The sequence below is a fragment of the Tiliqua scincoides genome, chromosome 9 (assembly GCF_035046505.1).
Source record: "Tiliqua scincoides isolate rTilSci1 chromosome 9, rTilSci1.hap2, whole genome shotgun sequence".
Classification (NCBI taxonomy): Eukaryota; Metazoa; Chordata; class Lepidosauria; order Squamata; family Scincidae; genus Tiliqua; species Tiliqua scincoides.
In genome coordinates, this window is record NC_089829.1 from 18,930,613 (window position 1) to 18,953,737 (window position 23,125).

The 23,125-nt window shown below is 44.0% G+C and overlaps 1 protein-coding gene across 1 annotated transcript in view; it reads right to left on the reverse strand.

The window, feature by feature from the left end:
* Positions 1-23,082, reverse strand: part of LSM14A (LSM14A mRNA processing body assembly factor) — a 29,202-nt gene extending 6,120 nt beyond the window's left edge. Inside the window, exons 1-7 of the mRNA XM_066636944.1 lie at positions 22,822-23,082; positions 11,440-11,603; positions 9,655-9,787; positions 7,745-7,864; positions 3,255-3,431; positions 2,571-2,636; positions 165-344 (exon numbers count right to left, since the gene is read on the reverse strand). Of these exons, the coding sequence (XP_066493041.1) occupies positions 165-344; positions 2,571-2,636; positions 3,255-3,431; positions 7,745-7,864; positions 9,655-9,787; positions 11,440-11,603; positions 22,822-22,942 (961 nt within the window). The 5' untranslated portion in view covers positions 22,943-23,082. The remainder of the gene's footprint in view (positions 1-164; positions 345-2,570; positions 2,637-3,254; positions 3,432-7,744; positions 7,865-9,654; positions 9,788-11,439; positions 11,604-22,821) is intronic.
* Between the last annotated feature and the right edge of the window lie 43 nt (positions 23,083-23,125).

A 23,125-nucleotide genomic window follows, 5' to 3' on the forward strand; every position in this document is an offset into this window, starting at 1 on the left:
TTGAACAACATGGCTAAAGTAGAAGCCATCTTGAGATTTTTTCAACAGCACCTGGTTTCTGTTAACTGCCTGCAAACCAAATTTCTTTAAGCATCTATAAACGGCTCAGATTCAACTCAAAGTCTCCAAGATGGTCGTTTGTTGGGGAAAAAAAGTCAGTTTACCTTTCAGTTTCAGCTTATTGTGAAATTCACGATCTATTTCGTCTTTATTGAATTGAGCATTTGCACTTTCAAAGTCAAAGTCTTTCTCAAACTTCATAGGAACATCCCGTCTAACACCGAACCTTCCTCTGCCTCCACGGTGACCCCCACGGCCCCGTCGCACTGGAGGTGCACCTGGAACTAGGGAAACATAGGTTTTGAAGAGATGTACAATCGAGCATGTTTCCCCCCCCCAAAAAAACCACTCTTAGAAGAATCAGTATGCTGAGTCACAACCAAAGGGTTATTTTCAGCCTGCCACTTGGGGAAGATGAGAAATACCTGGACCTCGCATTAGGCAGCCTGATGTCTACTAAAGTCCATTGTCACATAACCATAAACATTACACTGTCAGCCAATGTGGCTTGTTACCCATCTTATATTGACCCAACTCCTTTAAAAAGCTGTTAATTCTGTAGCAAGGAGTTCCCATTTTATCATAAACCTATTGAGCATCGGTTTATGATCTAAAGTAAGGTTGTGTATTTGAAGGAAGGTTATAGGAACACCTTAGACTTAGGTTAAGGACCAGAGTATGGATGAAAGTAAAAAATGGATGAATGTCTAAGCATAGCCTTATTTAACACGCAAATTTATTTGGGTTGGCAAAAAACATAGGCTTCCCTTTCCTCTCTTTCAGCATGGGAAATACTTTGCACATTAAGTTTGATTAGGTCAAGCAAACTGAGAACTTTATGAGTTCTTTTAGCTTTAGCTTCCATCACACTTAGGACTCATTATGAAGCACAAAAATAAGTGCCATATTTTACAGTATTTAAAAAAAAACAACAACTGCAATGAGCTCTTTGGGGGAAGCCATGACATTACAGTGATCTAGGTTTGCAGTTTAGCTGTGTCCTCAAGATACAGTTGGAGACAGCTTAATTCAAGGACGGGGTGGGTGAGCTAGAGCCACGACCCTCATTTGCAGTCAGCCTGAAAAATCTTCCAGGTGAGCTGAGAGAAGGTTGGATTGATAGTGTTGGGCAGGAGAAGCCCTGCTCTTCCCAATGTTTTCTCTGCGCTAAGCACTCTGTCTTGACTGATGTTTGCATGCTTGTCTGAGTCAGCATGCGATGAAGCTGCTTGGCACGAAGCTGGGGTGCAGCGAATGCTGGGGTGCTACCTGGCTCATACAGCTGTGGCAGACGCCAGCAAGAGACTGCCTGGCAGTCTCAAAACAGGAAAGCACATGGGCAAAATTTGAAACGTAACTATGATTGGAAATGATAAAAAAAAAACAAAGCGACAAAAGTCCAGTCTGGGTATTTTTGTATCACCTCACTCTTTCCACTTATGGCTTTATAGGCCTCTATTGTGTACCCTTGCTCAATAATTTGTGCTTTAAGCTAAAAGTCTCAACCATTTCAATCTTTCCTTGTAAGGAAAATAGATCAGCAGACATTCCACATTGGTGGGATGTGTTCCAGGAGGCGGTCCCAGTTAGCAACCCAGCAAGTATATCATGTAGTTCTGATATTTCCAAAAAGTCTTCATAGGACGACCCTCATACAACACACTGCAGCAATCCAACATCAAAGTTCCCAGGGTGTGGATAACTGGCTAAGCTACCTCTGTAGAGAAGGAGCTCACAGGTGGTGCACCAACCTCAACAGAAGACACTGTGTGCCAAGGATGTCATTGGCTTCCGGTGACAATGCTGGAGCTATCAGCCCTGCCCACAAATGACAAACCAGGTCCATTTGGGCACACAGAGCCCCAGCCAAAACAGGCTGGATCTTATTTTGTCACTCAGATAAACTACTGAAAAGGAGAACCACTTCCTTGTTTGAACTGAATTTCAATTTATTTTCCCTCATCCAATCCATTATAGATCACTGGCACTGATTCAGCACCTCCACTTCCTTTGAAAAGGAGATGTGGGGCCGTGTATCTTCAATGCAGATGGCACCTCACCCACACATCCTAACTCAGTGGCTTCATGCAGATGTTAAAAAGCACTGACTATGTAAAGTAATGGGTGGCCCAAATAAGACCTGTACCTCCATTATCCTTAAGGTCATATTAAGAATGTCTCAGAAGAAGCTAAAAGAGTCTGAAAGTAAATGGTCAACACTAGTGTTTTTCTATCGCTTTTTGGACAATTGCTGCTGCTATCAGAACTGCACACTTATCTCTTGGTTAGGCAGTTTCTATCCCAAATGGCTCCCTTCAAATTGGCTACTTGAGAAAGCAAGACGTAGCTGGTAACATTAATATCAGCAAACTTGCAGGCATCTGACCCTACAGAGCACAAGATCCAGGGCAAAGGGGGAGAATTACAACACTCTGCTTAGCTGTTTCTTAAAGTCATAAACCATTTAAAGTATTCCTACATTTTAACTTTTCAAAACAAGTTCAATTTACCCAGTTGGCGTTTGTTTTCATTTCTGAGCTGATCTGCTTCAGGTCTTGAAACCCTGTGTGTTTCAGCTAAGGACAAAGAATAATGCAAACAGTTTTTTGTTTTTTCCCAATATACTGTATACCAATCAATTAGGGGAAGGGGAGGAAAGAGAAATAAGAGCTAAACATTATGTTCCAAACCCTTCCCTGCCCTCACCCTCCACTATGCACCTTCATCATCTGTTCTTGGGCCCTGAAACTTCAAAAGAGATCGTTCAGAGACTTTAAAATTCTGTGCCGTCATACACTGGACATATCTGAGGAACCCCACTGGCACTGCAAGGGATTCTGAGGCAGATTTTATGCCAGTTGAACTGATTGCACACTATAAAACATCCTCAAGTATTATTTGTGGGGGAAGATGGGCTGCAAGAGGTATAAACAAACTGCCTTTCAGGGAAACATGCTGACCATTCGTGATTCCGCACTGAGGAATGCTGGTGAAGCTTCAAAAAAAAACACTTTAGGGCTACTTGCAACGTATCCTGAAAACTACTGAGATGGATGAACAATCCTACAGGATTTACTACAAACATCTTGAGAATCTGGTTGAATTTCCACAAAGCAACCCCCCTCCCCCAATTATTTAAAAGGAAAACAGCCTGCAATAAAGAGACTATGCAGATCTGAATGGTCAAGTTCTACCTCGCCTGTGGTCCTGATTTTCTAGTGACTTATGGCTTGCAGATGCCAGAGGCCTGCCTGAAACAGGGCTCCTTCTCCCAGCTGGTGCGGAGGCAGATAAGTGGGCTGATGCCATCTGCACTGCTTGTTCCAGGGTCGGGCTCTTTCTCAAATGGTCCAATGGAGGACTCAGGTGACCTGAAACAGAGCCAGAAAGGATGACTTTACACCTCCATGTTAGGCTTCAAGTTTGCTTTGAAGTTCACCAATCCAGACTGAGGAAGTTACCTGACGTACCTAGTCAAAGAAACGCTCCTGCACTGATAGAACTAAATCAGACTGAAGTGATAAACATTCCCTGTCCCCTAGGCCAATAGGAAAAAAAATGGGCAAGGCAAGGAATCCTTACCCATTCAGCTACTTGCAAATGTCTGCATTACCAAGAATAGTAGTTACACATACTCGTACACAGTAGTTGGTCCTAAAAAACAAGAAAAATTGGGCCCTGTAGGAAATACAACACATGCAAAACAGTTAAGGAAACACTGCAAAGTCTAATTGTCTGCATCGCCCACATTGTCATTTTTGTAACTGACAGCTGACAGAGTTCAAGAGCTGTGGTTATTCCTCTACACCTAGTCTGAGTAAAGCCACAGCTCAGAGCAAGGACCTTAACAAGGAGATACATTCCCCGAAAAGTGCCAACACCTCACTGATTGCTGACCTGCAGAACAGGCAGATAACACCTTTAGCAGATAAAATCAGAGTACAAGCTCGCTCTCAGCGACAAGACACACAGAGTTAACTCAACACAAAGAGAACCACACCTGGCCACTGTTCTTCCTGAACAGCAGGCTGAGGGAGTGATTTTATCGTCACCCTGAAAGCTCAACAGCCGCAGACTCGCAGCTCTCCCACATGCATGTTTACTCAGAAACAAGTTCCACGATGTTCAAAGGGGTTTATTCCCAGGTATTCACAGGGTGAAGCCTTAGTTATAACTTCACTTTATATTTAAAATGCTTTACCCTTGCATTTTCACTCAAGTTTTCACAACAGCTTATAATGCCAATGACAACTACGGTATGTAAAAAACCATGTTTAAAACCAAACTTTAAGAGCATAGTGCCATTGTAAAAAGCCAAGACAATTAGCAAAATTCAGTTATGGACTTCATCTGGAGCCTTAAAACAAGCAAAGGATGAGCTGGGTGGATTTGCCCAGGGAAGTGAATTTCTTTGTCGACTAGTATCTCCATACAGGAGGAGGCAGTCCTAACCCTAGCAGTATTCTAATTTCAGAACTTCCACAGGATTGTTGGTTAAAAGCAACATTTCATCCAGCACTTGTACAAACTCAGAAGCATCTTTCTCTCAAAACCAAGATCTTATGTATACAGGAAAAATATGTTCCCTGGGGCGAGTTCTGGCTAGCAACCTGGCTGCTGAGTTACCACAGTAATGACATTTATGAACACTTTTCAAGAGCTACCCTATGCATACACATTGTAGCAATTAAGCCTGGATGTAGCCATAGCAGTTGTGCAGCCTTTCAAAGGAACAGAACACTAGTGGCAGTACCAGTAATTTCCCACTAAAGCTTAGAATGTCAAATCAGATTACTATGAGATAAAGATGTCTGGGGAGGAGCACTTCATCTGCATATCTCCCAGCAGGCTCTGCTGATGACAGGGGACATCTGAGAGAAAGCTCAGAGAGAGTGACAAGGAGCTTAGGCTTTTTAGCCACCCCTCATGCTCTGATCCGGAGGAAACCATCTACTGAAAAAGGAGCTATTTCCTCAAAGGTTTGGGGCTAAATCAGAGGGTTGGAGGATGGAAAGGGAGGCCTTGGCTGTGGTGACATGCAACATGTATGCTACATTTGTTTTCTTGCCTGCAGTATAAGACTATACTGCAAGGGAACACAGTGTCTTCCCAATATTTTTGATCATGATCCTAAATATAATTTTTCTCTCTGTCTGGGGAGAAAACATGTACCATGGAGTTGGTACATGTTAATAATATTGCCCTCATTAAGGAACCACTGCCCCACTGGAAGAAAAAGGCAAAGGGTTGGAGGAGTATGGAATATGGGAAATAAACAGGAGAAACTAGAACTTCTAGGATGTATAACCAAAACCTGGTGGGACAACTCTCACAACTGTCATTTAGAAATAGAAGAATATTGCTTGTTCAAAACAACATATGTGATAGAAGTGGGGGGTAGTATTGTACTAAAAAATGTGTACACCTGCTCAGAAATCCAACAGAATGGACTAGATAGCTCTGTGGAGAGCATCTGGGTAAACATTTGTTGAAAAAGAAACACACACAACTGACCACCAGGCCATGCAGAAGATATTCATGATGCTTTCCTAAAGCAACTTCCAGATGTTACAAGGGAACTCATGCCAGTATTAATGAGGCACATATCTGTTGGGAGACTAATTCAGCTAAGCACGGAAGCTCCAAATTCCTGATGAACCTGGATGATGAATTCTTCCAGAAAGTGGAAGGAAGAATGAGGGGAGGGGCCTCCTTGACAAGATCCTAACCAATAGGAGAAAATTTGTCAATGAGGTTAATATAGTACAAACTTTCAAGGAAAGTGGCCATGAAATGCTGGAATTCTCAATCTTATGGGAAGCTAAGGGCACATGCAGTGAAACCCATACTTTAGGTTTGAGAAAGGCTGATTTTAAAAACCTCAGGTAAATGTTAGGGAGGATTCCATGGGTAGATGAGAAAAGGAACCCAGCATGGATGAGAGATCCTAAAGAAGCAGTTACTATAGGTTCCACTGAAAACAATTCAGATGAGAAGGAAAAAGTGGGAGGTATCTAAAAAAGCCAGGCTGCACAGAAAGTTTAGTAATGAATTGGAGATTTAAAAAAGGGATATGTTCTTGGAAATGGTAGATAAGAGGGATCTCCAAAGACACACAAATAGCCCAGACTTGTAAGGGGAGCGTCAGGAATGCTAAAGTTCAGTATGAGCCAAGGCTGACCACAGATGCAAACAGCAGCAAAAAGGGATGTTCAAAGGACAAGAGAAAGGAGTAAAATGTTCGGATCTCTGCTTAGAAAGGATTGTTGTCTGGTGACAAAGAAGGAAGAAGTGCTCAACTCCTGCTTGTGTTCATTTTCTCCCAAAGGAGGATTGTGCAAATATTTATGCTGGTCCATTGGCAAAGGGGTGGAAATTTGTGCAGCCCCACAAGAGTAGTGTGATGGGGGATGAGATGGGGGGATACCTTAGTAATAGGATTGCCCCTTGCAGGGGTCCAGAGGCTTGCTGTGGGCCAGATAGAGGCTTGCTATGGATTGCATCTGGCCCCCGGGTCAGGGTTTAGAAAACCCTGGGTTAGACAAAAAGACACATGACCTCCTTACGCACTGGCTTCCTGCTCCCAGACCAGCCCTACCTCACTGAGATTCAGTAGCAAGACCTATGAAGAAAGGTTGAGGGTACTCTGTATAGCCTGGAAAAGAGAAGGCGGGGGGGGGGCGGGTAATGATAGTGTTCTTCAAATACCTCAAGGGCTGTCACAGTGAAGCAGGCAAGGATTTGTTCATGCTGCCCCAGAGATAGGACTATACCTAATGGGTTTAAGCAGCAGGAGGGGATATTCCAGCTGAATACCACAAAGTTTCTTAACAATGGAAGTGGTGGGTTCTCCTTTGCTAGAGGTATTCAGGCAGTGGCTCGACAGGCATCTTTTGGCAATGCTCTAGAAGGATTTTCCTGTTTCAAGCAGGAGGTTGGACTAGATGACCTTGAAGACCCCTTTTAACACTAGCATTCTAAGCAACTTCAGTGTGATGCTTAATGTCAAACACCGACAAACAAGATCAAGTGTTACCATCTCCTCACTCTAGCCCAATGCTTCTCAAACTTTTTAGCACTGTGACACAATTTTTAAAACAATATATCACGATGAGCATAGCTTTACAAGACGAAAAAAAGACAGGGAAAAACAAAAACCTGAACCAGTTTTTCATTTATTATTCTCTCTCCACACACACAGTTGTGCCTTGGCATTCAAAAACACTGGAAATGGCATCTAAAATGCTGGCACTGGAAACGCTGCAAAGCGGTCAAAAGCAGACATTGCCTGAGTTGGTGTGATAAAATCTGGAAGACATGTGACCACAGGTGCCCCCAAATATGGCGCCATCAGACTAAACACACCTTTTTTGTTTTTAGTTGGATTTTTTCATTGGTTTTTCTTCCTTTTTTGCAAGGTGCCCACATGCAAAAATCTCAAAAGTTTTCCATAACCCACCAAAAATTGGGTCATGACCCAGTTGGGAAACACTGCTCTAGCCCACTGATTTTTACTCTTTTCATATAATCCATTTGTGATCATCCTTCCATCACTGATGCCTGTTCACAGGAGACACAAGCACAAAATGCAAGTAACTGACCTGTATTTTATTCCCACTAAAACTGGACATGTGCAACTACAAGTAGCCAGAATGGCCAAGATGCTGACACAACAAGTCTTTACCTTGTGAGAGCTGCGTTTTTAATGATCTTGCATCTGCTGTAAAAGTGGAACCAACTCCACTGCTTTGGGGCAAATTCGCATTGGCTGAAGTTTCTGCTCCAAAAGATGTCAGTGAACTTCCTGCATGATCAAAGGCAAGATGTCAAGCCTGTGTTTAGGGTCTAACAGTTTTTAGCATGACACTTTTAAGACTAAACCTGCACACTTTCAATGAGTTGAAAGGCAACTGTCCTCAAAATATATGATGCTGAGAATTGAGAATTCTCTCCTGGTAGCTCCCAGCCACCACCCTGAAAAGCTTGCAGCAGCCCAGTCTGTGCTTGTGGTAGTGACACGTCCTCTTTGTCTTGCACCAATTCTCTAAGACTTAAATGGCTATTGTCAGACGAAGGCCATTTTTAGTCACACTCAACTGTTACTGAATAGCCCCTGCCTTGGCTCACCCCCAGTGAAGCAAATAGGAGAAATCAAGTGCAAGTAACTGGTGCGACTAACACGTATGCTCATCTTAAAGCAGTTAAACAGAAAAACACCATTTTTCAATGCACTCAACTGTTTTAGTTACCAAGCAGCTAACTACGAGGTCTGTGCCATTTTGAGAACTGAGAAGAAGAGTGTTCCACTAGAGAGATGCAGAGATTTTGAAGTAAAAGTTATACAGTAAGTACATACTGAAGTGGAAGAAGCTACTGAACAAAACTAGAGATACACCCAGACAGACTTTCAAATGGTGAACAATTTGAACCACCACTGAAACAGCTGGAGGCTTCTCTAGCCAGCTGGCAGGAGGAATGCTGCGGTGGACATTTCACAAAATGCAATACCTTCTTTCTGACTGCACGTGCAGTTGTGAACAAACCTTAAAAAGCACAAACTGAACACTCAGTTTAGTCATTACCATCTCCAAAATGTCCCCTATAGTTTTCACAGTCGCCTAACAGAAGTACAATACTAAGAGTTTTGTACAAATTTTTACTTAAAAACCAGTATAGTTCCATCTTCCTTCCAGGATCAGAACAGGCAATATTTTCTTCTATTATTCTCACAACAATTCTGTGAAGTGGGTCACCATGTATTTGCTCATATGTTCTTACGAGGAAGAAATTTCAAACTGGTCAGAATGCTAGGTGCATGCTCCTACCCTCATCCCTAAGAGAAGAAATGCCAGATCCAAATTGTGCCACATTTATTCTAATGTATGCACATGTGCTCTCTCTCTTATACACACTTCCGGAAGGATTCTACCATATCATGAGGGAGATGCAATTGTTTTATATGTATGGCATAGCCTGGATTATTTTCCCCAAAAAGATTAGATGAGGAAGGGGTGCCCTGCAAAAAGTCACTGAGCCGACATTCTTTAAGTAACATAAGAACAAGTCCATATTACAGACTGCAACTCCCTGCCACTGGACCAGTGCTTACTTCCTCACTGACCACTAAGGGCAGAACACATACAAGCCAGTGTCAGATATTTACAAACATGAAAACGTGAACAATAAACATCTCAGTTTTTGCTCCTATTTTCACACCAGGCACTTTTTAAAAGTGCTTGATTGGTTTGCCCACCCAAGCTTCAGAAGGCTCTATGCCTACAGCTACCTCTGGTATAAGGGCTGTGAACCAGCCAAAGCCACTGCTTTGGCTCATGCTGCACAGGGTCAACTACTGGACAACGCTGCACTAGCCAAAGCATTTTGCACGGCTGAAAGCAGAAATCTCTCCCAGGACAGCATCTACAGTTGTTTAAAGAGGTCCACTGACCTCATAAATAAGCACCCCAGATAATTGTCAAAAGGTCTCACTGTGCTCCAAGGCAGATCTGCCAATACAAAGATATGGAGCAAAAATTATGTTCTCAGAATGTAGTTGCTTGTTAAGGAAAACAAAAGTTTAAAAAGGAGACTTACCAACACCCACAGCACCAAATTGCTGGCCCACTAATGGACTTGGACTGAACTGACTGTAGGCTGGCATTCTGCCAAAAGGACCGTAGGAGCCCACAGACTGGAATGAAGAAGCAGAAGACGACCCTAGAGAAGACTAGAGAAAATCACATTTATAGAAGGTTTCATCCAAGGCAGAAACAAAACACAATCTTTATGATGCAAGCAGAAGTAAGCAATAAAAGCAGAGCACACAAGGAAGGTGCTCTGAAGGTTCCTCCATTGTCAGGTCTGCACAAGGAACTGGACAGCAGGAGGATTGGTCACACCAGAACATGGGAACAAACTACAACACCATCTTAAATGCTTTGAGAAGGTCAGTCTTTGCTTATTGCATGTTTCCTCTATGACCAACACAGCCCTTTCAAAAATTTTGACAATGTATAATTTTCAATATCTCTGTACAGTCATTCTTGATGCCATTTAAAATTGTTGGACCTCTTTTATCTGGGGGGGGGAAAAAGGAGGACAAATAGCTATTTATGACGCCACAGGAATCTAACCTGCTAACAATGTGAGGGCCCAATCCTATCCAACTTTCCACCTCCAGTGCAGCTGGGCCAACAAGGTACACGTTGCATCCTGTGGTGGGGGATAGTTACAAAGCTCCTCAGGGTAAGGAAACATTTGTTCCCTTACCTCAGGGTTACACTGTGGTTGCATCAGTGCTGGAAAGTAGGAAAGGATTGGGTCCCCAGTTACAAAGTTTCACAGTGTCAGCACATGCACTGGTGCTTTTCCACAAGAGAATTTAACATAAGTATGCGAATTTCTCTTTTTATAATGGATAGTAAACTCTTATTAGAAATGGAAACTAAAACAAAATGAGAGGGCGTGGGCCCAGCTCTTCCCATTTGCTGTCCAGCTTCTGGGTAGGATGAAGTCCTCCACTTGGGTCAGCCAAAAATAATGTTTCGCTAAGTGTTGCATCGGTGGCATTGAAATACTAATACACTCATTTTCAGATTCCAGGTGTCATGCACAAGGGATTGAGTCTGTGCTGGTGGAACTGCAGACCACGAAGGATTAGAGGACCTAGAATCCTGCTGCAGCCTCCCATTATACAGGGTGAACCAAAAGTAGGTGGACAGTAGGTAGAACAGGGTTTGTGTTAGGGTTATACTATAATGATGGTGTTCACTATAACTATGGCGTTTGTGTTGTATTATATTAAATTATATTTAAATGTGTTAGTAAATATAACTGTATATGTAATCTCAAAATAAATGTTATAATTTACTGTCCACCTACTTTTGGTTCACCCTGTATTATCTGGACGCTTTAAAGACTTGAGGAAACAGGCAGCAACGGGACAGCTTCTAAATTGCATTGCTGAAAGAAGCTGCCTGGCATGGAGTCAGACCACTGGTCTGCTCTTCTCCACACTGACAGGTCACCACTCTCCAGGGTTTCAGGCAGGAATGTTCCCCAACCCCCCCGAGGATGGTGCCAAGTATTGAACTTGGGACTTTGTGCATGCCAAAATGTTCTTCCACAGAGTTACAGACATTCCCAAAGGAACAATCCTCCCCACCTTCAAAGCAGGAATTGGCTTAAATGAACAGAAGATGGACATGTGAGCACACTTGGTGCTGTGAAAAATCTTTAGAAAAGAAACAAAGATCTTCTCTCTGAATTTCTAAATTCTATAGAAATATAAGACATGCAAACCATATACTTTTAAAGTACACAAACACAAAGTACTGCACACATGATGCAGACATACAAAAGACTGCTATTTTAATGTACCTGCACAATAGCTGGATCTTGAGGCAGAGAACACTGTGGCTTAGGTGGCTCACAGACAGTTAAATCCTTAATGTCACTACCACGGAATATAATGTATTCAAATACTTCATCACGTGGTGGTATAGGCCGGTCGGTTGGTCTATCTTCTGTGCCGAAAGAACGAACTGCAAGAGAAGAGCATGCATATTAACATGCATCACCTAGAACAACATTTCTCTAAGTTTGTCCCCCACTGTACTACTTCACACAGTCCACTGACTAGAAGTCCCACTGGAAGAAATCGGCAATGATGTCATTACCAGTTACTTCCGGATCACAACATGACAAACACCAGAAAGAGGTTGAGGGCAGAAAGGAGGGATTTTTTGAGCACGTGAAAAGTGCACGCTGGAATTCTGCCCACTGAGCCTCCTACTGCTGCTTGTCATGTTGCATCGCTGGTCTTGCTGCCAGGTAGCAGGAGTTTGGGGGTCCCACAAGCACCACTGAACACCACCTCAAGCGTTGAGAAACACTGATCTAGAACATACATACGAGTCCTTGGGTTTAACCAACCACAGGCACCCAAACTGTCGAGCACTCATTAGGCTTACTAGGTTGACTGATTTCTGAAGGGTATAACTTTAACAAGCTAAGCTAAAGGCAGCCATGTCAATTTGAACCATTTTGCCTAATTTGCTTGGATACAAGCTTTTCGAATCAGGTAGTCTGCAGATTCAGGTGAGTGGCCATTTTTGGCCTACTACACAACATTAAGAAAGGAATGAACATCAGCTGTTTCAGGAGGAGAGACTGGGAGAAACTGGTTAGCGATGTCAGGATGGTGCGCTGCACTGAATGTTTCAGAGGGAAACTGTAGCTCTTAGTGTACTATGCAGGGCTGTGTTATCAAAGCAAACCCATCTGTAAAATCCTGCATATCACCATTCTCGCACAGTTTAAGGCATATCCCTGTGATCTGAGAGCATAGTAAGGTTGCATTTTGGGGGACTCCTGGCCAAGGAGTCAACATTTGGTACGCTTGACTGTTTGCAAGCATGTCTCAAAAGCTGAGATCTGGGTAGAGTACTGAATGCATGCAACCAGATTACCTCAAACTAGGAGTGAAGCCCAAGTACCATTTCTGTGAGATTTACTTGCCCAAATATTATATGAACAGGTACACTGCAAGGCAGAGACCTTTAAGTTTTTAAAGAATTTTAGCTTCAGTATTTCATCATCTTGCTAGTTTAGCTGCAACTTTTTGTTTGTTAGTCAGACAGTTTTAATACTTCCCTAAATTTCTTTGGCAATTGACTGTGAAGTTGTTTACAATGACTCCAAAGGTGTTATTCTGAGATTATACACACATAAACTGAAATTCAAAATACTGGCTGACAATCAAAACTGCTAAATTTTGCCAAACATAGCAAAAAAAATCAAAAAAAAAATCCTAGAATTCTGTTAGTAATCCTACTGACAGTAATCCTACTGACTATGAATGAAGATTCAAGGAAACAATATTCCTCAAAACGCTTTGAAGAGGACACCTTTGATGTGGCATATAGGTACCATGGCTCAGAAGGCATCTCCAGTTAAAAGATTCTCTGGAGAAAGGATTGGGCAAGATTCCAGAATCACAACACTGAGCTGGATGGACTAACGGCACAAGGCAGCTGCATTATACCAACCTTGGCTGTAGCTCTGTCCTTGCACATGATTCAAGATGAGCAGAGCAGAGTGGTAGGTTTGAGCGCCCTTCTATAACTCAGTCCACTCTGCTCAGAGCACTGATCACACCAAGGGGGCAGGGATGGGCCTCAAAGAGACCAACATACAAGCACTGGGCATCAGCCCAAAGCAAACTTTGCTCCCTGGAAGGAGGCACATAAGATGAAGTTTTACAAGATTTACTGCCGTGTTTCCCACTTACTGAGCTCTACAAATTAATTCCTACTGCAGGAGCTCAGAAATAAAGAGGACTGTTTTATTACCCCAAGAGGCTAGACAAAAGGTCCAAAAGGCACAATGCCAGCACAGTCCCCCAAACAGGACCCTGATCCTGGTACAAGAGCCAACAAGATTGCTAGATGTGGTATAGCACAGAATCATCAGGAGAAGGCGTGATGGAGTCAGTCCAAAAAGCAGTACTATGAACATACTTCTGCCCACAGAGTCAGCTTTGCCCTGTTACCCAACACGGGGTGGCAAGTCATAGGAAGCACAGGTGGTTGGACATGTCCCTGCTTGCTAGCCACTGACAACTACTGTGTACGGAGTGCCGTGTGTCAGTGTGCACTGGTGCAATCATGCCAAGCCACGTGACCAAGGTTAGTACCTGGTTTGCCTGTTGACTGGTACTGTTGCCAAACAGGAAGTGCTTACGCTAGCAAGATAAAGGGAGAAGATTATACTAAATAGTGGATGACGGCCCAGTCAACAGGTTAAGCACACAATAATTTGCCTAGAACAAACCTAGAACCATATGAAATAATTCTGCAATGGTTTCATTGCCTCATCCTATTTTTAAAGTCATGTATAAAATGGTTTTTGCATTATACAAGCAATAACACATCCCACACACAGACTACAGACAAACTGCTTCATGAAAGACCAAATCAGCTTTTGCCAGACAAGTTAGTCTAGTTAGGTGATGCGATGTCCTCCTCTTCCAAATGCATGAGGTGCCACCTTTAGCTTCCTTAAACAGCTAAAGACCCATCAGTTTCTAGGACATGAAGCAACTGCTTGTTAGTAGTGAAGGTTACAGCTGCCATCCTGTGCAAAGGCACAACAGAGCATTAGGGGCAGAACCACAGTTTACAAGCACACACCATAAAGAAGTCAGGTTAACTGAGTGGAGAGAAGATGACTTCTCTCCAAAGCCTCCCTCAGCAGATCCACCTGCCAGCCAACTCAGAGCAATCCAGCAGTGGTTGCTGTCATCAGGTAGTTCCTGCCACTCCACCCTCTCAAAGAGACCCTGGTGAGCAGTGGGCTCATAGCAAGCCCCTTATGCTTGCCTCTCCAAAGTCTGGACATATACTGTATTTTCCCCAATATTCTTCTGCACTGACTATTTACTACAGGAAGGGAAAGAAGTGGGCAGAAGATATTTTGCATGCATCTCTCTTCACCCTTATTTACCTCCTCCCACAGCATCTTAGTCTTATAGATATTGTCCAATTAAACTCCTCAGAAACCCTTACCAGATTAAGTATTTCAAAGAGTCAGAGCAGGGGCCTCCAAATCCTGGCCCAGGGGCCACATCTGGCCCTCTGGAGGATTTATCAGGCCTATGAGGCTCTCCAGTGTCTCAGAAATAAAAACAGCTCAAAAGATACACCTCTGTGTTTCCCACCATGGCTATACACCACATTCAGCTACTGGAGTTGCTGAATATAATGCAATGTAATGGAAAGAAATTATTCCATTCCATTCCATTCAGCACCTCCAGTTATTATTATTATTTTCCAACCCTGACACCATGTCAGGCAAACGATGCGACCCTCAAGCCAAAAAGGTTGGAGACCCCTGAGCCAGAGCAAAATGGCTTGGGAGGCTATCTAATCCAACATGCTGCCCAAAGTGCCTACCACTTAATTGCCCACCAAAAATCAGTCTGTATACGCCAGATCAATGTAAGCAACATGCACAAGACTGCTTACAGATGACTCATAAAAACGAGCCAAGCCACATAATTCAACCCAATCTAATTAGGGCAGAGGCAGGAAACGGCTTCCTCCTAAGAGAAAAGGAGAGAGGCACACAGTCATAAATAGGAGCCCACAAATCCAGTCACCACCAGAAACCACTTCTCATCTCCTGATAACCACAAGCTCTCCCTCCACATGTACTCCATCCATCATAATGATGTGCATGACTGTGGTATACATAAAACCCAATTCCCAAAATTCCACCTCTGTCGCAAACTAAACAATAGTGTGCCAAAAACAGCAAGGAAACAAAAGGAAGCCAATCAAATTTCAGCTTCAGTAGGGAGGAGTGAAAAAAAACTTGATTCATCCAAACAATGACACAGGAATGGAAGGAAGATAATGGCCCCAGTTCAGAAGACAATGATTTGGTGTTATAAGAATGAGCCTGAGGAAGCCACAACTACCACACTCCCACTCCCCTCCTTGTGCATGCCTGAGGACAGTGGAAGCTTTTGCTTGTTTCATAACAAACTGCTGTGTATACAAACTCAGCACTGCAGTGTAACTAGTTATAACGAGGTATGAAACTGCAGGCTTGTTCTGACTCTAGTTGGACAAATCCCCAAGTTCATAAATAAAGGGGTGCTGTGGCCTGTTCATAAAAATTAACGCTTCTGCTTTAACTCTCTCACATACATGAGCCTTAGGCACACAGAGCTAAAACATCTGAATCAAGCCAGTAATTGCTGGACCTCTTGTCTATTATCCTACCAATTCTCCAGCAAGTTAAGCTCAGTTGTGAAGCAATGCGTCTTTGAGGGAGAGAACGTGAGGCAGACTCTGAAGCAAGGAAGGGGGATAATTGTTTTTTATTACAAATTTTAATTTTCATATTCCTAGCAAAATCTGCATGTTTTAGAATGCTTAGTTGACCAGGAAAGCAAACTAGAGAATTTGGGTGAAAAGCAATGTTCTCATGTATACTATCACAGTTCATACAGAGCTGCACAAAAGAAAAACCTATCTGTACAATAATCAAATTTTATATACAAAGACAAGTAAATAGCAAGAAATAAACATGTAACTTTAACATAAGAGCCCTGCAGTATCAAGCCAAAGGCCCATCTAGATCAGTGCCTGGTATCTCACAGTGGCCCATCAGCTGACTCTAGGAGCACTAAAGGCAACAAAGATACCTGTTTCCTGCTGCCACTTCCTTTAAATTTAGCATTCAGAGGTAGGCTACTTTTAAAATCTGGAGATTGCATATCATCATCATGGCTTGTAAGCTGTGGTGGACTTCTCCATCAATCTGTTCAATCCGGTGCCATCACCAAATCCTGTGTCAAGGAGTTCCACAAATTAAATACTCCCTGGGTAAAGAAATATTTTCTTTTGTCTGTTCTAACTCTCCCATCACACAATTTTAGTGGCTGTTCTGGCAATGTGCAAGAGGGAAAAGAACTTTCCTCTATCCACCTAGAACAGTGGTTCCCAAACTGTAGGTTGGGACCCACCAGTGAGTTGTTGCCTGTTTTTGGGGGGTCGCAAAATTGACACGCTGATATCTGACAAGGAAAATGTATTAAGCCCTATGGAAACTAAAACAGAGCACACGTACATGTTTACTCATGAGTAGGTGAATGCACCTCAATCCAGTTCACATCAAAGGGCAGACCCAGGAGATCTCAATGCCACCAGAATAGTCCTTATCCAATGAATGCAGGCCACAACAAAATCTCAAGAAGGAAGTCCCACCCACCCCCAGCTGACAAGGAAACTGTACTGAGCTCTATGGAAAGCGAAATTCAGCCGCACATTCATGGGTAGATGAATGTGCCTTGGCTCTTAGGAAAGCCAGGCAAAGGGGAGACCACCAGGTAGTCTCCATAAGAATAAACCAGAGGCTTGAGTGGCTGGTAAAGTAAAAAAAATTTTGCCTCATGAAGTGGGTCCTGATGGAGTGCCATTTTAAAAAGTGGATCCTGGTTCAAAAGTTTGAGAATCACTGACCTAGAACACTCAGAGCCCATGCTCAGCCCATGCTCAGGATACGTACATCTGGTAAACAGCAGCAAGAGACAGACAAAAGAGGGGAACAAGATATGGGGGGGGGGAAGGTGGTAAGCCAAACAGCAACCACAAAGAATATAAAGTTGTGGGGCTCCAACAGTTTGAAACTGCAATCAGATATCCATGCCTGTTTACCTGGAAACAAGTTTCACTGTGTTTAATGGGACTTAGTACTAGGTGTGCATGTACAGAAGCATTAATGGTTAATCAGTTTTGGGAGATGTTTGACTTAAGTTTCTGTTTTATGCAACAGCCCCTGAGTTCGAACACAATACTACTTTGCAGATGCATTTCAACTTCCTGTTTCTGTAAATCTCTAAAAAAGTGATTTACCAGTGCAGCAGAAACTATCTGAACTTCTCACAAAGCAAAAGTCTCAGCTGATGAGAATCACCAAGAAAACAAGAAAATCACCCATGTAAGAACTGTCTCATTGACAGTTGTCAATACAGATGAGATGCAAGCAACTACTGGGGAACCGTTCCTCAGGGGAACTGGAGGTGGGGAAAAAATAGGTCAGCAAAACAAATATGATAGGGAAGAGGAATAAGCTGGAATGTTTGCTACAGAGCACTAGTGACACACATAACATGACATCATTATGCCTTCCCTGGCAGCAGCTAAACATCATTTGTGGGTTGGTCTTCCCATGTTAGTTTCAGTTCCCTTTTAGGCTGGATACTGCTTGGTTATCTGTAATTGGCTCCACTGCTTTTGTTGTTGTTATTGCTGCTGCAGCATTTTATGTATTGACTGGTATTTTTAATGATGTATACTGGCTATTTTTAATATTTGATTGCATTCTAATTAATACTGTAAACCAGCTGGGCGCTCCATCATTGGTGGAAAGGGCAAGATACAAATCTTCTAAATAAGTAAACTACAGTCTCCATACCTTCAAACATTTCAAAATCTAGCAGACGCTATAAAAGACATTATTTCCAAAGAACGTGTGAAGTACTGTTTTGTTTGCCACTATTTAAGAGTGTTTTGGAGTCTAAAATAATTTGATGTTAGCACATGTTCTAAGTTTTACCACAACACAAGAAGAAAATAATTAAGAGTCCACATCTATTATTACATAACTGGTTTCAGGCACTATGTTTCAGTTATATTATGTACAGGAATACATTCAAATAAAGGTTTTCTGAAGAATAATGAATTAGTAAGTTGAAAATCATTCTTGATTTTTCACCATCATAGGTATTCATTTACAATAAAAAAGCTACCCATGATTTCTCCCCTGTCCACATGTCCATTCCTGTTGTACATAACAACCTCTGCTCCACCTTTGCTCCATACAAAACTTGATGTGAGCCTAAGAGCACCCAACACTCCTGTCGCCCATACATGTCGTTTCCTCCTCTTTTGTGATTATAAGAGTTCCAAGGCCACACAGGTTTCTTTACTTTTGTAAAGGTTTCTTTACTTTTGAAATGCTATAAGATAGGGGTGGTCAAACTTGCTGATGTAAGAGCCACATTCAATACACTTCAGATGGTTGAGAGCCACAATACTTAAGAAACATTTCAATTCTTAAATATATTTATTCACCATTAGCATTAAACTTACATTTTAATCCAGTGGACTCTCAATTTACACCTGATAATTATAAAGCTTGAAATTTTTTATTTACCTTTTATAGTACTCATGATGTAAAATGGAGCTCAACCAACATATATTCACGAGCCTCACATTATATGTCAGAGTCACATGTAGCTCGTGAACTGCAGTTTGGCCACTTCTGATTTAAGAAGTCTGCATTATTCACACCTAGCCAGAATCACTGGATATTTTCTCTCTTCCCCCCCCCCTTCTAAAAGATCTTGAGGGGGGGAGCTTCACAAAACAACACAGAGTCTTTCTTAGAATAAGGCAAGAAAAATGAGCTAAGGATTACAGTCCACAATGGAGAAGGATCTACACATTACACAAACTTGAGCTTGGTAGAGTTCTGGACTCTACTTATCGAGGCCTTAATTTTGAATGCTCCCCAATGTACAACATGCAACCTGCATGTAGAAGGACAGCAATTCAGGGAATGGTTTGTGCTAAACCTTTAACCTTTGTTTACATGAGATGAGCTTCTGTGGGGACTTTCTAAAAGATGGTCACTATGCAAGTGGAACCATGCAGATTTCTACAATTTCACATAAAAAACTATGGCAGATCAGGCCAAAGGCTGCTCCAGGCCATCATCCCCAAGCAGGAGAGAAAGGCATGCTGTGCTCTCACCATTGCTTCCCAGCAAACTGGTACTCAGAGGCAGCATCTCACTGAATGAACCTAGAGGTAGCACATAGCCACTATGACTAGCAGCCCCTGAGATTCCTGTCCTTCATGAATCTGGCCGTTCGAAGTTATCCAAGCTGGTAGACATCGATGCACCTTGTGGCAATGAATTCTGCAGTCTATTAGGTGTGCGTGACAAAATGCCTCCTAAATCTTCTTGGTTCTAGTACTGTTAATAAGGGGGGGAGGAAAAAAAAAACTTCCCTCTGTCCATTCTCTCTACATCAGCCATTTTCAACCTTTTTCAGCTCATGGCACACTGTCAAGGCACACTCCCAGTTTTTACTTACATTAAATTACTACATTACAATTAATTTTTAATTAATATACTTAATACAATTAAATCATTACAAGACAAAGGGCACAATCCTAACCAGGTCTACTCAGAAGTAAGTCCTATTTTGTTCAGTGGGGCTTACTCTCAGGAACGTGTGGTTAGGATTGCAGCTTAGGGGGGAATGTGCCTGTGGGACTTACTTCTGAGTAGACATGCCTAGGATTGGGCTTTTGGTTGCACTCTTTTTTCTCAAATACAGGAGCAGGCAATTGACACTCCTCCTCTCCCCCACCCCACCCCCTCCCACAGGCATATTCCCCCCTCCTCTCATAATTGCAGTTAGCACCTCTCCTACTGTGCCTCCCCTCAGTGGTTCACAACTTCCAAAGGTCCAGAATCGCTTGCCTCACATTCCCCCCCCAACTGCCTGTTCCTGCATTTCCGAAAAAGTGTGACCAAAAGCCCAATCCAAGGCATGTCTACTCAGAAGTAAGTCCCATTATAGTCAATGGGGCTTACTCCCAGGAAAGTGTGGATAGGATTGTGGCCCAACACCCCTCCTATAAAAGGCAAACGCAAGGCAGGAGGGTCCCTTTGGGGAGCTGCAGGCAACTGTGGCAAGGAAAAGGGCTTTTGTGGCTGCTGGCCTCAGCAGACTCCCTGGCTCCCTACCTGCTTACCTGCCCCTGGCTCCCTCATTCCTTCTCACTCACTCCACCCAGACCTCCTCCAGGCTCCTCTGGCTGCCCAATCAGCACAGGCAACAAGGGACTTCATACCCAATCCTAGGCGTGTCTACTCAGAAGTAAGTCCCATAATAGTCAATGGGGCTTACTTCTAGGTAAATGAGGATAGGGTTGCAGCCTTCCTCTTGCTGAGCAGGAGATGCAAAGCAGCCACTGCTGCTCCTTCCCCCCCCCCCCCATGAGGGTCAAAGCAGCCACTTCTCCCACCAGAGGCTGCTGCCTACATCCTCTGGCCCTGCGCTGCTCTACATCATGCATCATTTTATAAGCCTCAGTCACCATCTCTCCTAATCACCTTTCCCCCAAACTACTGAAACCCCAAACACTGGGGCCTTTCCTCAAAGATGCACTGGCCCTCTGATCATTTTGGTTGTGTTTTTGTTCTATACCTCTCTCATGTCATTGTGTGTGCTTTATCTTGCTATCCCAAGTTTCCACTGACTTTGCCTTACAGTCCAATCCTATGCATGTTTACTCAGAAATAAGTCACATTGTAGTCCTGTGGTTCCCAGAGTTTTTTTTCACTTGTATACTCCTAGGCAGCCCATTTCCATAAGTTATACCCTTCATATTAGCAAAGTGTTTGTATTTAACATAGTTGCTGTTACTTCAAATTTATATGATTAACTACTGATCCATATCTGATAATACATGAATTGATGACCAGAAACTAGCAGTTGCTGGGACTTTCACTGCCAGCTACCTGCCTTCCTTTCTACCTAGCCAGCCCCGCAAGGCATTCTAATATAGACCTGCCTTTTCCCACCATTATTAAGTTCTTTTTCAAGTACCCCTAAAGGTCCTGGCAAGTACTCCTGGGGATACACATACCCCAGTTTGGGAACCACTGTTGTAGTCAATGGGGTTTATTCCCAGGAAAGTGTGCATAGGATTGCAGCCTAGCTCTGTTCCTCAAGGAACTCTTTCCTAGCCTACCTCTCTCAGCACCCAATCCTATTCAACTTCCCAGCACCAGTGCAGCTGTGATGCAACCCCAAAATAAGAGCAACAGCCCAATCCTATGCTACTCAGAAGCAAGTCCCACGATAGCCAATGAGGCTTACTGCCATACTGCAAGTGTGGATAGGACTGCAGCCCAAATGTTCCCATACCTTGAGGAGGGCTTTGTTATAGCCTCCCCACCATAGGATACAGTGCATACCCCATTGGCACAGCTGCACCAGTACTGGAAATTGGATAGGACTGGGCCCTCAGTGGGAACAGGCACTCACACACTACAGCTCCAATTTTGAGCTGTGTGTGTTGTCACCCAGCACCTGACATGCTAGGCCAGGGGTGGGTAAACTTTCAACTTTAGGGCTACTGGACCTTTAACAATTGTGTATAAGCTAGAATTTCAGCAGGTGCAGCTTGTCACCTGTGAGTCAACAAGTTGCACCTGCTGAAATTCTCTCTCCTATACAATTGTTAAAGCTCCTGGAGGCCTAAAGCTGAAAGTTTGCCCACCCCTGTGCTAAGCCACCCCCACCTGTGCGGATGAGCCTGCCTTTACCCACCCCCTGAAAAAGGGGCCCAGAGCAGAAGAGTGGTGGCCTAGAGAGGGTCTTCCACTATCTAGTCCAATACCTCAAGGTAGGGAAACACTTGCTCCCTCATTCTGGGGCTGGAAAGCTCATTGGGCCCAGAGAGAGGCAGGTTAGAAAAGTGTGAAGGAATGTTCCTTGAGGAGCAGAGTTAGACTGCTCACTTTCTTGGGAATAAGCCCCATTAACAGAAGTGTGGCTTACTACTGAGTAAACATGCATAGGATTAGGCTGTAAGGCTGTAATCCTATCCACACTTACCTGGGAGTAAGTTACATTGACTACAGTGGGACTTAGTTCTGAGTAGACATGTGTAGAATTGGGCTTTAAGGCTGCAATCCTTTGCACACTTACCTGGGAATAAGCCCCACTAACTCTAATGGGACTTACTTCTGAGTAGACAGGCATAGGCTTGGGCTATGAGGCTGCAGTCCTAGCCACACTTTCCTGGGAGTAAGCCCCGTTGAATCTAGTGGGACTTACTTCCGAGTAGACAGGCATAGGCTGGGGCTCTGGAACTGGCATCCTAGCCACACCGTCCTGGGAGGAAGCCCCGTTGACTAGAGTGTGGCTTACTCCTGAGTAGACATGCACAGGATGGGGCTGTGAGGCAGAGTCGGGGCTGTCCTCTCCGCGCTTCAGCCACCTTCCCCCTCCTGTCCCAGCAAAGGTGGGCCGGGCCCGGCCCCCCGCTGTGCCCGAGGCCGCCTTCCTGCCAGGCAGACGGGGAGACTCCCAGGGCCCGGGGGGCAGGTGGGCCTGGGCCTCCCCTGCGAGGCCGGCCTGCCTGCCTCCGCCCCCCCAGGCCTCACCCTTGGCCAGAGCCACGGTGGAGTTCTCGGTGTCGATGGTGTAGAGGATGCCCTCGTAGCGGATCTCGGCCTTGGAGATCAGGCTGATCTTGCTGCCGATGTAAGGCGTCCCCCCGCTCATGGCGCCGCCTGACTCGGGGCCCGGCCCGGCCCGGCCCACCGCCCCCCTCGCGCTCCGAGCTCCGCCGAGTCCCGCGCGCTCCGCCCCCACACAGGCCTCTCCGGCTAGCCCGACGCTCCCAACATGGCGGCGTCCGCTCCGCTCCTCCTCAGGCACGAAATGGATGCCGGGAACAGGGAGAGC